This window comes from Oryza brachyantha, chromosome 8 (assembly GCF_000231095.2).
Source record: "Oryza brachyantha chromosome 8, ObraRS2, whole genome shotgun sequence".
NCBI classification, from domain to species: Eukaryota; Viridiplantae; Streptophyta; class Magnoliopsida; order Poales; family Poaceae; genus Oryza; species Oryza brachyantha.
This window is the reverse complement of record NC_023170.2, coordinates 4,182,379-4,204,488: the sequence shown is the minus strand read 5'-3', so window position 1 is coordinate 4,204,488 and position 22,110 is coordinate 4,182,379. Positions and strand designations below refer to the sequence as shown.

The 22,110-nt window shown below is 42.6% G+C and overlaps 3 protein-coding genes across 4 annotated transcripts; 2 read left to right on the top strand and 1 right to left on the bottom strand.

The window, feature by feature from the left end:
* The first annotated feature begins 9,266 nt into the window (after window positions 1–9,266).
* LOC102706219 (glucan endo-1,3-beta-glucosidase 6-like) lies at window positions 9,267–13,064 on the top strand. Its single transcript, XM_006659876.3, has 2 exons — window positions 9,267–10,152; window positions 11,892–13,064. The coding sequence occupies exons 1-2, from the start codon at window positions 9,794–9,796 to the stop codon at window positions 13,015–13,017; spliced, it is 1,485 nt and encodes a 494-aa protein (XP_006659939.3). The 5' UTR covers window positions 9,267–9,793; the 3' UTR covers window positions 13,018–13,064.
* A 2,323-nt stretch (window positions 13,065–15,387) lies between these two features.
* On the bottom strand, window positions 15,388–18,184 carry LOC102705937 (methionine aminopeptidase 1B, chloroplastic-like). 2 transcript variants are annotated; one of them, XM_015839970.2, is made up of 9 exons: window positions 17,884–18,184; window positions 17,523–17,781; window positions 17,274–17,435; window positions 17,104–17,145; window positions 16,851–16,922; window positions 16,671–16,750; window positions 16,217–16,311; window positions 16,073–16,124; window positions 15,388–15,725 (listed from the first exon to the last, which is right to left on the bottom strand). In XM_015839970.2, the coding sequence occupies exons 1-9, from the start codon at window positions 18,060–18,062 to the stop codon at window positions 15,572–15,574; spliced, it is 1,095 nt and encodes a 364-aa protein (XP_015695456.1). In that variant the 5' UTR covers window positions 18,063–18,184; the 3' UTR covers window positions 15,388–15,571. The 2 variants fall into 2 exon arrangements, with proteins under 2 accessions (XP_015695456.1, XP_006659938.2); XM_006659875.3 differs by having other exon boundaries at window positions 16,077–16,124; window positions 17,884–18,183.
* On the top strand, window positions 18,108–21,956 carry LOC102705654 (the record flags this gene model as incomplete). The annotated part of the gene is made up of 4 exons (XM_015840041.2): window positions 18,108–18,552; window positions 20,671–20,795; window positions 20,875–20,973; window positions 21,721–21,956. Coding segments are annotated over 4 exons (738 nt in total), but the record flags the coding sequence as incomplete, so codon positions are not given.
* Window positions 21,957–22,110: the final 154 nt, after the last annotated feature.

Genomic DNA, 22,110 nt, shown 5'->3' with positions numbered 1-22,110 from the left:
CTTTTACTTGGTGAGGCTGGGGCGCATCGAGCGTCCAAGAACAGGAGGCTGCTGCAACTGTGCTCGAACAAGAAGTCCACATTTCTGGCGACCACCAATCTCACAGCAATTTTTTACCCCCAAAACTCCTACAAACATACTAATTATGATCCACTTGAGTTACCTAGTTGCAAGTTATAGAAAATCCAGATTGAATCACAGACTCACAGTGCTTCCTTCTTGTCAGAACATTTCCGGGAAAAAACATTTTGGATATATTGCTTTTCCATCAGATAATATTATATTATGGCAATCTAAAGATGGAAAGTGCGAAATTGAAATTAAAGGCTCCGTTCTTTAGGGTATTTTTACGAGAAAATTCCCTGCATGCCACTGAAATTATACCCAGTTTCTTGTATGCCATGCAAAAAATCAAACTTCCGTCTGTACCATTCACTTTTTTTTTTCTTCCTTACATGCCATTACTGTTAACTTTTCCATCCATCTCCGTTAACTTATTTAGCTTATGTTCCTTCTATGCCACTACATGCCAAATTACCCGAAACATAGCACTGAAAATTGATATTTTCGAATAAAATTTAAAAATTGATATTTTCAGATAAATTTGAAATGACTCGTAACATAGAATTGAAAATTTGAAAAATATCAATTTCCCTACTTTGAAGAGTACTAAAGAGCAATATTTGACCTCAGTCTCTAACTATCACAGCCTGTCTTTTTTAAACCTTTTGAAAAATTTCAAAAACTAAAATAGTTTTAAATCTCTGAAAAAAAAATTAAACGAGTAAACAAAGTGACAAAAAATCTCTGAAAATTTCTAAGTAGGGAAATTGATATTTTTCAAATTTTCAATTCTATGTTGCTGGTCATTTCAAATTTATCCGAATATCAATTTTCAAGTTTTATTCGAAAATATCAATTTTCAATTCTGCTGTCTTAATTTTAAATTTTATTCGAAAATACCAATTTTCAATTCTATGTTTCGGGTCATTTGGCATGTAGTGGCACAGAAGGAACGTAAGCAAAATAAGTTAACAGAGTTAGATGAAAAACTTAACCGCAGTGACACGTAAGGAAGAAAAAATCAAATGAATGGTATAGAGGGAAGTTTGATTTTTTGCGTAGCATAGAAGGAACAGTGTATAATTTGAGTGGCATACAAGAAATTCTCTCTATTTTTTTACCTTTTATAGTGATTGCTTCTTACTCAAGGGATTCAATAAATCAATACATATCCCCTTCTCTCTCTTTTTTAATCCTTCCAATTCCCCTCTTTTTCTTCATTCTTCATGTGTGCATTGACGATACAAGTTATGTTTAAAGTTTCGGAAAACATTATTTATTGGATCAGATGTCACGTCCGGAGTTTTATCCTAAGCCTAAATTCGTAAAAGAAATCCGTAAATAATAATTGGCTTAATTAACTCAGGAAAAATCCCTCTAAAAGAATTAATTCAATTAAATCGAAGTTCCAAATCGCCAAACAAATTAATTTAAAATTCGGCAAAAAGTGGAGCTTTCCTTTTTTCCCCTCCTTTTTTTTCTTTTTTCCTTCCTTCCCAAATTGGGTCGAAGTCCAATTTTCCTCCTTTCTTCTTCTTCCTTTTCCTTTTTCCTCCCTCTCTCTTTTTCTTCCTTTTCTTTTTCTTTTTTTCCTCTCCTCCTTCCCGGGCCGGCCCAGCCCAGCCGACCCATCTCCCCGCGCCGGCCGCCCCTCTCCCGCGCGCCCTCCCCTCCTCCCGGCCGGACCACCTCGGCCCAGCTTCCGTGCCCGATCGCCCGCGCCGAAGTCCGCCGCGCCTCCTCGCACCGGCCGCACCGAGTCCACCTCGCCACCGAACCGGACTCCAACGGCCGCCGCCGTCGCACCCGCGTGTGCGACTCGGTCTCCACCGGCCGTCCCACCCTAGCCGGTGCTTTCCCCCTTTAAATCTCGTTGTCTGCGCGTCGCCGCCACTTTTCCCCGTCCGCCCAAGCCCCGTCGCCGTTGCACCCTCCTCCATCGCCACCACATCCGATCCCACCGACGAGCGCCGCTTGCCATCGCCCGTTCACGTCGCCACCTCCGCCTCGACCTCGCCAACTCTCCGCCGGCCTTCACCGACGTCGGTGGGCACCCGAGCGCCCTCGCCGCCTCTTCGTCCCCGTCGCCACCGCGCCCGACCTCCTCACCACCGCCGAGCAATCTCCGCCGTCGCCGTCGATCAACCGCGCCGTCAGCCATCACCCCACGTCTCGCCTCGTCGCCGATTCGCCGCGCCCGCTCCCGCCGCCGGTAACCCCTCACCGTCCCCTCTTCCCCTCCCTTTTCCTCTCCGCGCGCCGCCACCAAGACCGCTGCCGCCGTCGCCTCTCCACCCGCCATCACCCCCGCCTCGTCAACGCCGACGTGACCCAGCCGTCGTCGGAGCGTCGCCGCGCCGCCACGCCCGTCACGTCGTCGTCGCCTCCCCGAGCCGCCCGGCGTTCCCGTCGCGTCACCACGGTACACCGCACCCACCGTCCCGTGCCATCGCCACCGGGTGCGTCGTCGCCGCTGCGTCCGCCGTCGTCGCCACCGCCGAGTCGCGTCGTCGCCGCCGGCTCATCGTCGCCACCGTCTCCCCTCTCCCGGCCGAACTCCTCTCTCGCTCCCCTGCTCCCTCTCTCTGTCGTGCGGGCCTAGCCCGTCAGCCACACGCCGACCCCCTCTCATCTCTCCTCCCGGCGGGTCCCACCCGTCAGCCTCTCCTCACCCTCTCTCCCTCACCGACAGGTGGACCCCACCTGTCGGCGTGCCTCCTCTCTCCTCGCTGATGTCAGCAGCCCTATTAATTGCGCAATAATTGATTTAGGCCTTTTCTGTTTAGCTAAAACCAAGAAAACTTCTAAAATTCATATCTAATTCATTTAGTCCCCGTTTAGGTCCATTCAAGTTTCATTAAATTCATAAAATTTTCAAGAATCCATTAAAAATATTTTTTTTTACTGTTTCAGTAGAGTTTGTGCCTGTTTTATTTATTTTTGTGCTTTGTCGCTTAGATTCGGACCCCACCGAATAGTCGGTTTACTTCGAGATCGTTGTCGAAGTTCCCCAAGGACCGGAGCAAGGCAAGTGGCACTCATCTTTGATCATATTGAACCTATTATTGTAAAATCCCCGCTTTATTTATTCAAATATGCATTGTTTTAATTAAAGTATTTACTGTATTTATTTTTCGGGTAATCCTTATTATTATGCCGTTGTTTATCTAACTTTATTCATGCTAGACCAGAGGTAACTTGACTAGAGTTAGGCCTAGGTTAATGCTTAGCCGTGCTTAGAACAAGTAGCTCATGGGAACATTTAATAATCATGATTAGCTCTGAATAGCTGTAATAATAATTCATTGCCAGTTCGGGTTAATGCCAACTAAAATATTGCTAATGGTGGGTCGTGAGTGCTTGGTTTTGAGAGTCGCGCCCATGACAATTAAGGACCGGTTCGCAGGAAACCCTAGAAGTTATTTCCGTGCTAACCACAAGCCAGAATGGGCAACGGTGGGATTTGAAGTGTAATTGCAAACTATTCGATGTACCTAGGCAAGGGTGAGTGTGATGGAGTATGGATGGGAGTCGTGGTGTAACGATGGCCTATGCTGCTTTCGGATTCACCTAGGCACAAGAGGGGGCTGCCCGACTTGGTTTAAAGGAGGGGGCGAAACCTGAAGTGTGGTGTGATTGAATAGGGAGGGTTATGCGACGGGTCCTATCATAGTTCCCTTTCCGGTATGCCATGGTGGTATATCAGCGCATGTTCAAGGGTAGTGGGATTATGTCTTGTGGGTACAGTAGTATACCTCTGATCAGAGTATAATCTATTCGAATAGCCGTGCCCACGGTTAAGGGCGAGCTGCCAGCTTCACTGTGATTAGCGAACCTCTAATGACTTGGGTAAACTGGTTTTCACTTGGGGCTACTACAACGTGGTGTAATATTGAGTAGTGGTTGGGCCTGTTACAACGTGGTGTAACGTTGGACAGTGTTGTGGTATTTTACAACTATTATTTACTTATCCTTTAGTTTATTTAATTGTCTTTGTTCAATTTAATCTCTGTTATTTATTTAAGTGCTGCTTTATTGCAACTAACCCTAGCATGCCCTTGATGACCCTTGTGCATCATTTATTACCCTCTTTTCCGTGCTGCTTGTTGAGTACGGTGATTTGTACTCAGTCTTGCCCTATTTCCCCCTCCAGAGCTAGAAGTTGAGTCTGATGGAGGAGACTCTCAGGAGTGAGCTGGTCCACCGTCGAAGCTTTGCCTGTAGACTGGAGCCGTAGCTGCTGGAGCTAATCTACCCTTTTTTCCGCTGCATTTTCGTTAGAATAAGTGTTATTTTCAGTTGTTTCTAAGAACGATGGTTATGTAATCAACATTGTCTTACCCTGGCTGGTCCTGGACAGGGATTTTAATGCACAATTAAGTTCAAAAATTCTTGTGAGAAATTTCTAAACGTGACATCAGATGTCTGATGTGTGAGGAAATAACCAGATGCCAAGTCACAAACCAACCGACTGCTCTGTGTGTGATACAGAACTCTGCCTCCATATGTCCTCCAACACCATGTACCGATATGGGCACTCCTACATGTATGTAGTAAGTTGTTAGCGACCTTGAAATAATATTTTTTTTCTCAATTATTTATCCAGTTTATAATCCGATTTGACCACAATGTTTATTGTAATTAATGTTATAATAAGATTTCACATGCTTAAAATAAAAACATATGTTTCTTTGTGTTATATTGAGATGTTCCATTTGGTATTTTTATAGTCATTGCAGAGGAGGAAGAACCAAATCTAAAATGACACTTTTTTGTGATTTATTGATGTTTCAATCAATATTTTTTGACGTTCTCTAGTGTTAAATCAAAATGTTACGGTGGTCTTTTTTGGGATATTTTTTATTTTTGTCTTGTAATAAACAAGACTTGTTGTGTCAAAAAAAAACTTGATATTTCATAATATACAGCGAAAATATCCAGAATGTGTTTCACCTTTTCGATAGCTGGAACATTTTCTAATGAATAATGAAAAAAAATTCTTGACATGTGATGAAACAACGCCCGCCCTATTTTTCAGTTGTTTCCTAAAGTTTCTCTAATGATAAAACAAATCATAAAAACAATAATTATGTAACTTTTATGATAATTAAAAAATCAACCGTGTCAAATATAAAAATAATTGGAGGGTGGCAGGGTTACCGAAACCGCGGTTACCGCCGCGGTAACCGCGCCCTCCATGGAAGCACAGCTTCGGTAAGCCGCGATAACCGAGTTTAAATTTGAGGTGAATTTAAAAAATTTGAGAAAATTTAATAAAAAAATATATGTTATATATGTTGATATATAATGTAGTTTTGTCAAAGAAATTCATGAAAAAAAATGTATTTCCGGTGTAATTAAAAATCATAAACGAGAATTTTGGGAAACAAAATTAAAAAATAGGCTATTGCAAATAATATTTCATGGAAAGATGGTTAAGAATATTTTGTTGTTAATTCATTATTAATTTACACTAGACACTAGGGTACATAATGTTGAAATACAAATATACAACGATGGATATATGGAAAATATGTATGGAGAAAAATTATATATGCACGTTAGAAATAATTGTTAGTAGGTACAGTTGTGACTTGTGACGCAGCCATCAAAATGAAGTTGTTGTTACTTATTATTGGTGTGAATTATTTAGTGAAGAGTGATATGACGGTGTATGTTTGTACGTTGCAATATCAAGAATTTAGAAAAGGTCATGTGAAAATTTTCTTGTTTTTCCTATAACATGTCCTATTTTTCCTATATCATAAATATAGTGACAAAATATTTTCCTATTTTTATGTATTTTTTAGATTTTTTAAAGTTTTTTTGCATTTGACATCACACCCGCGGTCTCCTCACGGTAACCGTGGTTTCGGCCGCAAAAACCGCGTGGGAAACCACGGTTACCGCGGTTTTCATGCGCTGTTTCATCCGGTACTTACCGCGGTTACCACACGGTAACCGTGCAAAACCGCGCGGTAAGCCGCGAAAACCGTGTGAGTTTAAATTTAAATTTATCACGGTTTTTACGGTTTTTAAGGTTACTATGCGGGTTCCGCAGGAACACGGTGCCGTGGTTTTGGCGGTTTGCACAGTAAGTGAAACCCTGGAGGGTGGAGTGCAATCTCAATATATAAACCCATGTTCATTCTGCAAGACGGGCGCATCGAGCGTTGAAGAACAAGCTGCTGCAACTGCGCTCGAACAAGTCCACCTATCTCAAAGCATCTTTTACCCCCAAAACTCCTACAAACATAATTATGATTCGCTTGACTTACCTATATGGAAGTTATAGAAAAGCCAGATTGAAGAAAAACCTAAACTGAAGAGTTTAGGTGCTATTTGTTACTTTTAATACTACTGTTATTTTAAACAAAAATTATTTTTTAGATAATGGAAGTTTTATTGATCAATTACATCAAGATGATACAATTGTTCTAAGAACACTTTTAGTCTAGCTAAGATGCACCCAACCAAACACACCACTATAAAGGAAAAACAATTATGACAGAAATGGTTAAGGACCATCAATCATAAGACTAATCGCTACCCATGTCTCTTGGTAAAACACTCCTTGACCATATTCTCCGAATATTGATACACCACAGCCACCGGTGCATGAACCAGGGTTTTGAAGAATAACCCATGTACGGACCAGTGGATGAGAAAAACCTACACAGGAGAGAAAATAACATTTTAGAGAAAATAATATTTTATTAAAAACTATATTATTTTTGCATAACCAAAGCAACCAGAAGGTCTTGGCCTCCTAACAGGACGTGTGTTCAAAAATTGTTCTAAATTCTCCCCGACCAACCCCCAAACATATTTGCTACCCTCTGCGGTGGAGGAAGTCCTGATGCTGCCTGGATAATAGACCAAACAGATTGATATTCATAGAATAGATGTCTATTTGTCTACTTTTTGTGACAAAACAACAATTATTATTACCTTTCCAGTTTCTTTTGACCAGGTTATTTTTAGTTAAAATCACTCCACATCGTAAATATCAAAGAAAAATCTTGACTTTCAAAGACACATATTTAGTTCCCAAACGTGTTTATTCAAATTAGGCACATCCATGTGTACTAAAGCAAAACAATGAGATTTCACATAGAACTCCCTATTTGGGGTCAAGTTCCAACGGAATTCGTCATGCTCATGACTTAGTTGTAAATTAGTGATGCATGGTAATAAATTATTCCACGCCACTAGTGATCTTCTGTCTCTTCTCCGGTGATTAGTTTGAAATTTTCTTTATATAGTAACTTGCTTATGCCTAACAATATTGTAAAGGCAAGGAGTTTGATTCCTCAAAGTTGCATTTTCCCAACCATTTATCTTTGATTACGAAGGTTCCAAAACAAATAAACTTCCTTTTTACCTTCATGAGACTTCCCGAAAAAATGTGAATCTCCAACATTCAACTGAGCTTGTGAAAGTGGTTTATCACCCAAATACTTGTTAATAATCAATTGTTGCAAACCACACACTTTCCAGTTTAAGACAGCCGCTAACCAAACCATTAGACCCTACTCCCCACACTGCTCCAACACCTTGATGCTCCTCTCCCCTATCTAAGGCAAGAATTTCATGGACAGATTGGAGATGCTCTCTTTACTTTCTAATTTGTTTAGTGTGTATATATAGTTTTACAAAAAAGCAGACAGATACTTAAGCTGCCTTGCCACTCCAGAACCAGATCCCTTTCCTCATCCAAATCATTCCCTGTTGTCACCTATCATCTTGACAACTTTACCTTTGTTATGAAACAAATGTGTATATCTGAGTTTCTCCTAGCAGAAAATAGAATTGTGATTTTGGGTGCTTAATTAATCACCATTTACATTTATTTTCTCCTTTTTTTACGATAATATCCTTTTCTCCGGTTGTTGATTGAGTTACCAAAATATTGTAATGCAGGTGAGTTTTTGTTATGTTTAAAAAACACCAAGAGATATTGTCAGATGGTGATGAAGGTGAACAATGCACTAATGCTAAGAAAAGAGGCTATAAAGAGGAGTGGAAGAAGCAAAGCCGGTTGCTCTGCTCATATCTCCTGCCCTTTTTTTTTCTATTTTTATTTTACTCCATGAGAGAAAGATAAGAAACAGATAAGAAAAAAAGGCACAACAAACTTTACTTTAGTTCATACTAATATATATTTACTAAACCGTTGGTGGCTTTTCCTGCTCTTCTGTTATGCTCATCATCGCTCCCCAATTCAGGAATTCAGAATGGTTACCTCGTTTCCTGACATTAACGTATCTAATCAGAGTAGCTCTAAAGAAAAGTTTATCCTTCAATTACCAATATGCACATTGTTAATTTATATGCTCAAATGTTCTCAAGGTTTAGTTTCTGGTGAATGAATCGGGAACGGCGCCTTTTTCTCTGTGGTTCTAGAAAAAAAATGTTCCACAGGTGGGAAGATCCCATGTTACAATAGATGTTTTTTTGACACTGAAATTATTGCCATACCCTTCAGTAAAATAAATAAATAAATCTTACAATTTTATCCCTATTTTGAGCATTTTTTCCCATTTAAAAGGGCTTCACATGAAACACAACTGAAAATCTAAAGTTTTTGCACATATGCAGTGAGGTTTCATCCTTTCCTTTCCCTTTTTTACTTCCATAATACATCATGTAACATTCCTTTCTCTCATTGTGTGATCTCTTGCTACACACACATTACAGCACTGTGGATATACCTCACCACATTTTAGTTATCCACAGCCTATTTATTTTTTTGAGTATTTTTTTATCCTTGCGTAGGTACTATGAGGTACTATTATTTTTTATATAAATAGAAGGTACCAAATATTACATAGAAAACAGTGGTACATTCTGATACTTTCTCAAGAATTATAAAATTGCTCTTATTTTTTTCTCCTACACCTGGCAAACCTCTCCTGCTTGGTAATATACTATCCTGTCTCCATTCACTGGAAATGCTGGTGATGTGTCCAACTGTCCATTGCTTGCTGCTGTGATCTTCCTCTAGACTACTAACTAACCTATCACCTTGGTCTCAAACTAGGGCATGACACACCCTGTTCATCTGCAAATTTTTCTACTCACATGGTTTCCCCTTTTTGAGGATTCTTGCTTGCAGCACAGCCTCCACTTGTGGTGACCTATTAATGGCTCCTCCTCTTGTCCCTGTCATGCTCTTGTTACTGTGAGGCTGTGATCACTGTTGTAGACACCCTCTTCTGCTGCCTCCCACAAGCTTCCTCAGAGAAGAGATTAGCTCCATTTTGTGGTCTCATTTGTGAGGTCCTTTTGGTTTTGCAGATTGCTGGTTTTTTTCCCTGCTATTTGGCCACAAAGAAGGAGTTTCTCTTGACTTCTGTTTAGTTTTATGAGTTCTTTGATTTTGGAAGGCTTGCTCTGTTCTTTGATTTTTCTTGTTTCCCCCCTTTTCCTTCCATTTGAGTTGGTTATTGGTACACTTGGCACTTGGTTGTGTACCAAGAACAAATCAAATTCTGCATAATTTCTCCTTGATCATAAATATTTTCTTTAATCTTTTTGGTGTGTCACAAGGTTTGAGAGGCTGTTCATGATCAGCTTCAAGAATCAAACATACTCACCCTTCCAGCATTTTCTGATCAATTCTTGATCCAAGAAAACCATTCACAATCCATCATCCACTGATCCACAAAGAATCAACCAAAGTGCAGTTCTTGATCAGAACGCGCTGTCTCCTGCCTCCGTGAGAGCAATGGCGCCGCCGCTGGCCGCCACGGCGACGGGCAGGAGGGCGGCGCTGGCGCTGGTGCTGGTGGCTGCGGCGTGCATGGCGCGGCGGTCGGAGGGCATCGGCGTGAACTGGGGCACGCAGCTGAGCCACCCGCTGCCGGCGAGCACGGTGGTGCAGCTGCTCAGGGACAACGGGTTCGATCGGGTGAAGCTGTTCGACGCCGAGGACGGCATCCTGACGGCGCTGAGGGGGTCGGGGATCCAGGTGATGGTCGGCATCCCCAACGACATGCTCGCCGACCTCGCCGCCGGCGCCAAGGCCGCCGAGGACTGGGTCGCCAAGAACGTCTCCAAGCACGTCAACAACGGCGTCGACATAAGGTCAGCCAGCCCCGGCTCGCAGCTCGTTTTCATGATATGGATGGATGGAACATAATCTTGGCCGTTGGATTGGACATGGATGATCCAGATGGCCTCTAGGTAGAGAGGGGGTAGGCTCTACTCATCCGTCGCAAAATAAATCAATTTTTAGAGATAAACTAATTCCTAGTATCTTTTTACCTATTTTTTTGCAAATCAAAAAATTTTACACATTCGGTACCCCTTATCTATATACCCATACATACATTTTGTTATTAGTAAGACACATTTTGGTCTTTTGTCCTCCTCTTTTAACTCCTTAGAAAGTTAGGAATTATCTTAAGTTTCTTCTATATAAAATAAAAGAATGTACCATTATTTCGGGATGGATGGAGCAGTTTCTATCATATTTTAAATTTTTGGATAATCTAGTTTCTAGTATTATATATATTGTGGTGTAAACGTAATTTTCATAAAATGTTACTACGAATCTTTGTTGCAGAAGTTAAAAAAAATGCTACTGATTTGAGAAAATAATATAACATTATAAATTAAAGAAAAACTCGAACATCACATTTAGGCTAAGGGATTAGTACTTCACTCTCAAGACACTGCATTTAGTAGTACGTAGCAACTATTAGCAATTGTTACTGTCACACACTGCAGAGTTCCTGAAACGAAACCAAAATGAGCATTGTCTTCTTTGACAACCAACCACTGGTGTAGAAGCTCCAGAAGACATAAAAAGCTAAGGCTCCCCTTCTCTTTAGTGGCAAGACCATAGCCAGAAGCAACTGGAATTCTTTCCTCTTGTTCCCAACGGTTTGCAACAATTCTGCATGGCATATCAAACTACCAAAGTCAGGGAGGCATCATGCTTTTCTCCTTTCTTCTTTTCTTTTTTGCTCAGTGCTACTTCACACAAATTGGCTCTGCGAAACCATTATCTCTTGGGGTTGTAATCAGATCAAGGGGGGAAAAGGTTAAAGCTCAAGAAACTGGAAGATAGCCACTTTTTTCAGAGGTTTTGACACGTTTTGGTTTGGCCTATTGCCTGCCTCTCACAATCTATGTGGCTTTCTTGACCATCTTGTCCAGAAATCCAGAAAGATCATGCAGCTGCCAGGTGCCACATCTGCATTAATCTTTTCTGAATTTCATCCACAATCCTCCTTTTTTTACTGATCACTAATCTTTTTCACCTTATCTTAAAACAAAACAAATGATTCTTATTCAGCCTTGGAGTTCTGGTTCGAAGAGGAACCTAGAAATCCATAGGAATTGGGAAGGGATTGCCTTTGTATTACCTATGAAGCTCTGTCCAAAAATCAGAGGTTATTAAAAGCTGATATGTTTCAATCATTCGACTTTATTGTTAGAGCCAATTTGTTTGAAGATTTATCAAAATTATTGTGGGGCTACAATTAATTGCGATGGTCACAAGAACATGGGACCATTCCACAATTTCTGTCATCCTAACATCATGAATTTCAGTGGGAAATTCCTGGCACAGAGACATACATATGGAGATCTCCAGTTCTTAGCACTTAGCAGCATGGTCAGGCTTCCCAGTCTGATGCAGATGTCTGACCATACTGAAGTGATCCTTGCCTCACATAATCTTCCATATCATTATGAGTTACTTCAATCTTAATAACTGTTAGTTTATCTGCAAATCATCTTCTGCTGTGATGCTGTTAAAAAAGATTGCATTTTTAACCTGACGGAAACTGAGATGCATTTTTTTCCTGACGGATCAGGTACGTGGCCGTCGGGAACGAGCCGTTCCTGGAGACGTTCAACGGCACGTACCTGAACACGACGTTCCCGGCGATGCAGAGCGTGCAGGCGGCGCTGGTGAAGGCCGGGCTCGCCGGGCAGGTGAAGGTGACGGTGCCGCTGAACGCCGACGTGTACCAGTCGCCGACGGGGAGGCCGTCGGACGGCGACTTCCGCGGCGACATCCACGGGCTGATGCTGACGATCGTGGAGTTCCTCGCGGCGACGGGGGCGCCGTTCGTGGCGAACGTGTACCCGTTCATCAGCCTGTACAGGGACCCGAACTTCCCGCTCGACTACGCCTTCTTCGAGGGCTCGTCGGCGCCGGTGGTGGACGGCGGCGTGACGTACCAGAACACGTTCGACGCCAACCACGACACGCTGGTGGCGGCGCTGCGGCGGAACGGGTACCCGAACGTGTCCGTCGTCGTCGGCGAGGTCGGGTGGCCGACGGACGGCGATGCCAACGCGAACCCACAGTACGCGCGGCAGTTCAACCAGGGGTTCCTCACCCACATCGCCTCCGGCCGCGGCACGCCGCTCCGGCCGGGCCCCGTCGACGCCTACCTGTTCAGCCTCATCGACGAGGACCAGAAGAGCATCGAGCCGGGCAACTTCGAGCGCCACTGGGGCGTCTTCTACTACGACGGCAAGCCCAAGTACCCGCTCAGCCTCCGCGGCGGCGGCGGCGGCGGCGACAACGGCAGCGCGCTGACGCCGGCGAAGGGGGTCGTCTACCTCGACCGGAAGTGGTGCGTCCTCAAGCCGTCCGTCAGCCTCGCCGACCAGAAGGTCGGCGACGCCGTGAGCTACGCGTGCGGCCTCGCCGACTGCACCAGCCTCGGGTACAAGACCTCCTGCGGCGGCCTCGACGCCAAGGGCAACGTGTCCTACGCCCTCAACAGCTACTACCAGGCCAACGACCAGGACGACCGCGCCTGCGACTTCAGGGGCATCGCCACCACCACCACCGTCGACCCCTCCGCCGGCTCCTGCCGCTTCATCGTCGAGATCGCGCCCACCACCAGCGCGGCGGCCGCGCCGACGACGAGGCTCGCCGCCGTCCTCGCCGCGTTCATATGCATGTACTTGTTGCCCATGCTCTGACTTTGACTTAGATATATAATCGGCCATATCGATCGTTACCATCATGTGTTCCATCTTTTGTTTAATTTAATTTAAACTCGACCAAATAGGTCTAAGTTTATCTTATTTTGTTGTTCTTGGTACTGTACGGCCTCTCCTGTGCCACCTTCGGCCATAGATAGCCATAAGACCCGAGGCCCGTTGGCATGGTCATTTGGTTCGGCCCGAGCATGGCATGATATGACTGGCCTAACAGTTGGACTGATGCCTTGACACATGGGTCGACCCAGCACAATACGGTCTAATGAGCAAAGAAGAAAAATAGTTGAGGGGCTCAAAATAGACTTATTCAACCATATAAGCCACAATCAAAGAAAAGAGAGATACAAAATAGACTTATTTTAACCATAAAGACATAATCGGAAGAGGTAAGGGAGAAAAATTAGACTTATTCCATGAAGAAATATAATGGACTGTTGTGTCTTCAGGGTTGCTCGACATGGTTCAAGTCTTGTTGGGTTGTGCCTAGCTATTGGTGCAGCCTAGGCCTGCCCTAGGCCGGCCCAGCGTATTGATCAGGCTATGTTAGCGCGATTGATCTCGGCCCGAGTCCGCTCGTGCCCGAGCGGCCTATTTGACTTTCTATACCTCACGTACATCGACCAGCAACATATTCCCGGAGAATCTACTGGTGGCCACCCACACCGAGAGGGATACGTGCGGCTCTGACTGAGTCCGACAATATTTTTCCTACATGGAACTGTCTTGGGCGATCTGAGCGACTGCTTAGGCCCCAATATCTACCAAGAAGGTTTAGTTGGTCTTTTATCTTTTCGCTTTTGCTTATAAGCAAAAATTTAAAATTTTAACTATTAGAACATGTATGTAAAAGTTAGGATTTTCATCATAATTTATTTTTTAACATTTGCTTTTAGATGACTAACAACACGTATAAAAATTTTATTCATAAATATTTTTTTTATTTACAACAATGCCATTTGATCTTTTCATGCCAAACGATAAAGATTTATATTTCTAAGATTTAGCCCATACCAACCGGTAACAAGTGAAACGTCATATCTCGGCGATTGCTTTGACGTCTGTTTGTGCCACCGTTCTATTATGTACGTCACCTATATTTGTATTTTAGATCCCTATTTGCATTTCGTCCATGGCCTTTAAATATTGGAGACGGCCTGTGCTGACAAGATAGATGAACGAGGCTCGTCAGCCTTTGGACCCAGCAGGTTTCGCGCGTCTAGGGTGGATAATGAGCTAGCTCGGTTCGGTTTGGTCTGGCTCGTTAAGATAACGAGCTGGCTCAACTCGGCTCGTTACTGTAACGAGCTAAAAACCCAGCTCGGCTCGGCTCGTTACAAAACTCGAGCTGGCTCGTTAGGCTCACGAGCCGTGCATGAAAAGTTAACTTAAACAATTTTTTTAATAGATTATACAAGCAAATTTTCAGTTCAAACATGCAAATCATATGAAATTGTATCTAAATATTAAAGTTTGAACCAACAAATCACATAATGAACCTATAAAGTATTGAACATATGTTTTTCGGGGTGTAATCAATGAATGCTGGCGAATCGTGTATCTTTGGTCTAGCTCGTTGAGCTGGCTCACGAGCCAGCTTGAGCTGGCTCGTTATCTCTAACGAGCTAAAATGCTAGACGAGCCGAGCCGAGCCGAGTTTGTCTCGAGTCAAGCGAGCTAACGAGTCACGAGCTTTCTGTCCACCCCTACGCGCGTCCACAAGCAATACTACGTGGACTGAGGTTCGCTGTACACATACGTGTTGAGATCATTGAGGGGAGCTTGGACGAAACAGAGAGATGTCACTCATTTAATTTTTAGTATTTTCAATTAAGTTCTGGTTGCTACGAAGTTTCTAAATTTGAATCGAGGTGGTGTATATACAGTGAAATAAATAAACTTTAGCCAAAAGATTTTCTGGACTGGGTTCCTCGGAACCCCAAGCCCAATGTAGCTCCACCTTGCTGTATATAGTAGCGTTTAGCATCCTCTAAGTAGGTCACCATGTTTGGATGTAACTTCTATTGAAATAAAAGTCGGGTTTACCCATTATAAAAAAAAATAACAATCTCAACTCTAAAAATTTTACATCAACACTGAGACTAACTAATGGTTCATTATACATATAGCTTATCTAATGTTGGGTTTATTGAACTCTAACATATGCCTATATTATTAATTTGACATCTCTATATGAGACGTGATCATCAATTAATATGTATTTGATCTTATAATCATATAAGCTCCACTTATCAACATCATACCATGAATGATCATTTAGAAATAGCAACATTTCACATAAATAGTCTTATTAAATAAGTGATATATGTATATAAATAAATAATAGCATACCTATTTTAAGAAACACATTGTTACTTTATTCCTATATACCGTAAACATAATATATAATTAAATCAATTTCATGATTGCCTCACCAATCACCATATCACTGGCACAAAAGAGTCTCCTTGAAACAAAATGATTCTTTTTTTTTCTTCAAATCTCCAATGTTGCTTCCAAACTCTGTACAACCTCGTCATCTCACCGGAGCATCGTGAGGATCTCCACGCCGTCGCCGGTGACCAAGACGGTGTGCTCGAACTGCGCGGTGAGGCTGCCGTCCACCGTGACGGCCGTCCAGCCGTCGTCCCACAGGGTGCACTGGGTGTCTCCCATGGACAGGGTAGGCTCTGCACATATGCAGCCCAGAACACACGACATGAAACAGATATGATTTCTGCCATTAACCAAAACAAAAGACCAAACTAAAACAAACAAGAAGAAGCGTAGGGGTGATCTTTTGATTTTTTTACGGAAAAAACCAAATGATATATTTATGAACAAAAAATAATTTATAAATAAAACTTTTATATGTTCGTCACAGCCTAAAAGCCAAGTTTGAAAAATAATCAACGATGAAAAAAATCTCAAAATCAACTCTAAATTTAAAATTTAAATTTAAATTTTGGCTTATAAATATAAGTAGAAGCAAAAGGACAATTATTTTAGTTTAAGGAGGGGGCGTGTGTATATGTACCTACCGATTGTGAATGTCTGGCCTGCAACCATGTAGCCTGGCTCGTAATCATCTGTGTTGAATCAATTAGTTACGAGTTACGAGCGTCTATTCATCCGTAAGAACAAACCACAAGAAAATTAGATTGCCATGATGGTTACTTACAGGTGTGCCAAATGATTGGTTCTGAATGGAATATTTGCCCGACTCCATGGCCGACAAAAGGATCGATGCCATACCCGTACTCGTCCACGTACTCACTGAAATGAAAATTATGAAATTATATGTAGAAGCTGAACCACCGTCACTGATAGAATAAGTGCATTCGAATATTATTCCTGGCATTTGAAATTCAGAAGTATGTGATTTTTCTTGTTTTTCTGCTTATGTGACTGCAACAGCTGGACAAAATAGCTGACAGTATATACCGCACATATAAGTACATGAAACACAATTTCTCAGTGAATTTTAGAGGAAAACGTATGTCTTCTTATTACCGGGAAAAACAGCATGCTGCTTATTATTTTTAGTTCTTCTTTCAGTGTGTTCAGATCGATGGTGATTACTATTTATTGATCTGAAGAACATCATGAAATTTATGAAGTAAAGAAATTAACACCTTATTCTCTGACCGATTGTCTTAAAACTAGCCCCGTGTTTGCAGGCCGATATTCCCCTCATCATGCACTCTTCAGTGACCTGTTAGTTACAGGGCAACAGATAAGTTTCTTCAGATACAAGATGAAACATTTGTCGTCTCATGAAACAATCAGCGGAGACCAGCAAGGCCATTCAACACCTTCACAAGTTGCACAGTAGACTCGTCAACTTCTCCACATAGGTATGTCCTCGAGGTGTCCCCATGGTATCCCTAGATGAACACACTACATCACTACATGTCTACAGGTCACTTAATTTACACTCCAAATGAGTAACTAATTGAATGTTGATTTTTTCTCTTGATAATGCAAATGAACATCAAAGTGAATGGTGATGACTGACAAGGAAAAGAGGACAGAAGAGAGACAAAAAATAAAATAAAAATCACATACATTCAAGTAGACAGTAACATCGATGTTGATGATGTCTCCATTCTGCAAGCAGAGTGATCAGTCATTGAAACCAAGCAGCAAATGAGAACGAGTACCAGCAAAATTGAACTCTAATGTACTTGATATGAATCAAGAAGCAGAAACAAGGGCGCATGGATCGCCCTCTCGACCTGCAAAGCTCGCGAGTCGGGGATTCCATGGCAGATGCACTCGTTCACCGACGTGCAGACGCTCTTCGGAAACCCTCCATAGCCCAGCGGAGACGGGTACGCGCCGGCGTCGACGATCATCCGATGAACTGCTCTGTCGATCTCGTCTGTCGTCACTGATGGCTGACGCGAAACGCAGCAAGATCTCATGGGATTTAAGCAGAGGAAGATGAAGATGTGTAAATGGATGAGAGCGAGAGAGTGTGTAACCTCGACGAGTGCCCCCGCGTGCTCAAGAACTCGAGCGGCGAGCTCGCAGGCGGCTCGCATGCGCGCGATGCCCTCGCGGTCGTGCAGCTGGCGGTCGGGGCTGACGTCCGGGAGGCGATCCGTGCCGGCGTAGGGAGGGAGAGGGATGCGGTCGGGCACCGGGAGCCGCTGGCTCACCGTGCCGCGTCGCAGGGGCTCCCTGAGCAGCTTCCTCCGTGGCGGCTGCGGCTTCTGCTCCGAGCACTGAATCTCTGCAGCTCTTCAGGTTTTTTTTTTTTTGGGGGGACACTGGATGTTCGTGAGCTGGAGTGAAGAGTTCTTCCCATTGGAAGTTGCATCTGAATTTGTGGTTGGTTGCTACCTGCAAATCGAGTTGGGCTGCTTCGCCGTCCGTGATCTTGTTGGATTCTGCCGCAGCGTCGCTTTACCTGAGGAGAAATGGCGGGAGGATCTGCCGAGATGGTGGTGATGGCGGAGGGGTGGCGGCGAGGGCGGGTGGTGGAGCTCCGCCGCGCGGAGCCTCGCCGCCGACGCCGCCATTGTTAGGGATAGAGAGGGAGGCTCGAGGTGGCGGACTCGCGGTGAGAAGGGGATAAGCCGTGGGACACGTGGCGGGAGGGGCTCGACTGGTTTAAATCTCTCTCTTTCTATCGCGCAGGTGGCCATGGAGGAGACGGCGGAGGCAGAGGCGGCGCCGCCGACGTTCCTGCGGGGAGGGGATGGGGAGGAGGCGTCGGTGCGTGCGCGGTTCGAGCGCACGGTCTGGCGGGTGCGGCGGAGGCGTGCGCGGCGCTGGAGGCTGTCGAGGAGGCCGGCGGGTTCGGCGCCGCGCGGTTCAGGGAGGACGCGTGGACGCGGCCGGGCGGCGGCGTGCTGCAGGGCGGGGTGCGTGTTCGAGAAGGCCGCCGTGAACGTCTCCGTCGTGTACGGGGTCATGCCCCCCGAGGCGTACCGCGCGGCGAGGCCGGCCGACGCCGTGGGAGAGGAGAAGGCCGGCCTGGTGCCCTTCTTCGCCGCCGGCGTCAGCTCGGTGCGTTCCCTCTCTCGCCTACGCTGCCAATAAGATGATCTTGATCAAGAATCTTATTGGCACCTTCTTTTCGGGCACACAACTCCATCAATTTCTGCCATAAGGTTCATGCATGTGTCTCATCAATGATATGGTTCAAAACATTGTCATCAACCCACTATCGAATGTACCCACCAGCTTGGCAATGAAGAACCTTCTATTCATCCTCTACTTTGTCAGGGGTATCTCACTGAAAAACACTGGCTTATAGTACTCTTTGACATAAAGCGAATCATCCATCTTACTCCTCCAAGCTTTGTAATTTGTACCATTCAAAGATATCATTCTACTAGTATTCACTTCCATCTTTCACAACAAGAAAACTTATCTCAGCTCTGAACCCAATTTGTTGGGGCTTAACCAAAACATAATAGTATGCAAGTGATATTTCACACAATTAACCCATCATCTTGGTGTGAACTTTGAGAATAGTTTAAACTAGCAAATCAGTAGTGGAATAACAACAATCACATGCATAAATGACATAAGGATTTAACGTGGAAAAACCTCCTTGTGAGAGTAAAAAACCATGAGACTAGCTGGTTCACTCCAAACTTTCAATATTATCAACAATGAGTATAAATAGATTCTTCTCTAGAACATCTAGAGGTACATAACAACCACAATATCATCAAGATAAGGTATTGTCATTTACAACATCAACCACAACAACTAATAAGAGGTATAACTAGATAAGCATAGACTTAGCAGATTCTGTACTCTTTGGTTCTTAGCCCATATCTCCCAAAAAAGCAAACTGCACGAAACTTCGCAGAACTGATAGTATATGAGTCTCTTACAAACTGACCAAAAACCAGCTCAATCGGAAAACGTTTGTCCCCTCAAACTGACGTTCTACCATAGGCTATATTTGCTGAAACTGCAGACACTCGAGCTGACAAAACTATACACAAATCTGATGATCTACTCAACCAATCCTCACCAAATCTGGCCAGATTGAAGCTCACCAAGTGAGGAATGAACTCACTAAGTTTGGTGTCGATCGTTTGACCCTCCAATCGCTGACTTGATGAAAACTGGGTTAGAGCCACCAAACTGAAAATCTGCACCTCTTCTCCACTCTCCTTTCCTCTCTTGTGTTCTTGCTTGGCTGCTCACTCTCTCTTCCAAGAGGGTTAGGGTTTTTCTTCCCATCCTAAAGGATGAGGCAATCTCAACCATCCATTCAAGTCTTGAATCAGATTCTTTAGACTTTTCGGCTACACATAGACTGAGAGCAAATGGTACATGTGGAGGGAATTTGGCCCAACAATTTGTTCCTTTGATGTTTTGTTGTAGTTCGCTAGTATAGTTTGACTTACATATATTTTGATTGATTTGATGTATACTTTGCTTAGACATATGAAAGGCCCTATATTGTACATTGGATAATTTGTCATCCAGTATGCCGACTGTTTAGTCGTCAGAACAAGGAATGGAGATGGTTTTATTTCTTTTGAACATTTTTATTGCAGCATCGTGGTGAACGACGTGGAGTGGGTGGAATATTTTTTGATGATCTTAATGATTATGATCAAGAAACACTTCTCAACTTTGCTACAGGCAACATCTTCCTTTTAGAATCATTGCGTGCCCTTGATTGTGTTTGTCTGTTGCTCGATACAATTACCTGAACATGCCCCAAGGATGAAACGACATTTTCACCACTGAATGTCACAAGAAGTCAATAACTACTTCAAACCGCTGCTTTATGCAATTTTTTTTCTACTTTTGAACCCTTTTCAACATCTCTTAAAGACTTGATCATAATACAAATCAATATGTTTTTGGTGATCTTGCACTTACTATAGCTATTAAAAGTCAGCATATTAAGGCCGCGTTCGTCCCCCTCCCTAAGATAACTTATCTTCATCATTTTCCACGCGCACGCTTCCTGAACTGCTAAACGGTGTAATTTTTGCAAATTTTTTCTAGGAAAGTTGTTTTAAAAATCATATTAATCTATTTTATATTTTTTAATAATTAATTAATCATGTACTAATCTATTACTACGTTTTTCATGCCGGGATAAGTTACTTACCCCTACACAATCGAACGCGTGTTCTTTATCCTCTTCAGAGTGTGCAGACTCAGTTATTCCTGCGTACATCCCCATCGTAGAACGTCGGAAAGACACCCTATTTACAGAGGAGCACAGGTCATGGCAGCAGCTACGAAGAGGTCGCTATGTGGAGTTCAACCTTGTAAGTGTTTTAAGAAGAAACAATGACATATTTTTTTTTGTCAGTGTTGGCACTGTTCTGATCTTCGCCTCTTGAAAAGGTGTATGACCGTGGCACCACATTTGGCCTAAAGACTGGAGGAAGGATTGAGAGTATACTTGTTTCTCTGCCCCTGACTCCACGATGGGAATATGATCATGTAATTTGAGATGCCCTTACCTAATTTTAACTAAGATTGAGTATTGAAATTCGTATTCCTTAGTCTTAAAGAACTTTATTTTTGCCTCCTTGAAAAGATATTTAGAAGAAACATATAGTTTTGACTGGGGGAAGTACAATTGGCTTTTAAAAAAATTGTTAATCTGTTTTCTGTATTATGGTGAGCTAGAAAGGGTGCTTCCTGATGGCAGCCTTTGTTTTGCTTATTATAAACATAAGATCAAGTTTAATAATAGATTCAACTATTGGCTATAACATCTAAACATATATTATAGGTTACAAGGTTGGCTTCAATATTTTTCTCCAACTTTTTTCTCTCACTTATATATTTAATGCATATATCTTTTCTCTCACTTATATATTTAATGTATATATCTTTTCTCTAACTTATATATTTTAATATATATTTAATGAATCAATGTGTAAATGTAGTTCTAGTATGAAAGCCAACACCATTTAATTTTTATTTTCTCCTATCCACTAAGGTTTATAACTGGCTTACAGTCTACTATTACTTGCTATAGGCAAAACTGTTTATTAATGATAAAAAAATAATTTTTGGGAAAAATTTTTATATATGTGTTCTTGACAATCAAAAACAAATGCTGACAAATAACCCAGGATAAAGATACCTAAAATTAACTATAAACTTAAGTTTAAAATTTTAAATTTTCTTTATAAGTATAAACAAAAAGATACTAGACTAACTCAATACTTTGGTTTCCAGAAAGTAAACGTGGGGACTGAACAATGGAAACTTCTTGACGCATGCGTAAATCCAAGGGATTGGATCTGATTTGGTGTCGTTTATTTGCAGAGTGCAGTTTGTATCGAATCATTCCTTTACTGTAGATTTTGTGGAATAATTCTTCTGTACCTATTTCATCGACAGGAAGGAAATATAAGGCGTAACACTATTCCATTTTCTATTTCTTTATTCTACTCCATCTGGATGTAACAGAACCCAACATAATGAAATTCTTTTAGCATTAGAAAAGAGGATTTTTTTAATAAAGTTGATCAAAAGTACTAGAGAATGCATAATGCATTTTTTTATAATTGAACAAACTGAAGTTTTAATATTGCTCCAAAGTCTGCATTATCCTCATCAATCATC

Coding starts and splice junctions, on each gene's coding strand:
- LOC102706219 (XM_006659876.3), top strand. CDS start 9,794: ATGGCGCCGCCGCTGGCCGCCACGGCGACGGGCAGGAGGGCGGCGCTG. Junction 10,153..11,891: donor AACAACGGCGTCGACATAAG/GTCAGCCAGCCC, acceptor CTGACGGATCAG/GTACGTGGCCGTCGGGAACG.
- LOC102705937 (XM_015839970.2), bottom strand. CDS start 18,062: ATGGCGGCGTCGGCGGCGAGGCTCCGCGCGGCGGAGCTCCACCACCCG. Junction 17,146..17,273: donor CCGACTCGCGAGCTTTGCAG/GTCGAGAGGGCG, acceptor CTCTGCTTGCAG/AATGGAGACATCATCAACAT. Junction 16,125..16,216: donor ACCAATCATTTGGCACACCT/GTAAGTAACCAT, acceptor GATTCAACACAG/ATGATTACGAGCCAGGCTAC.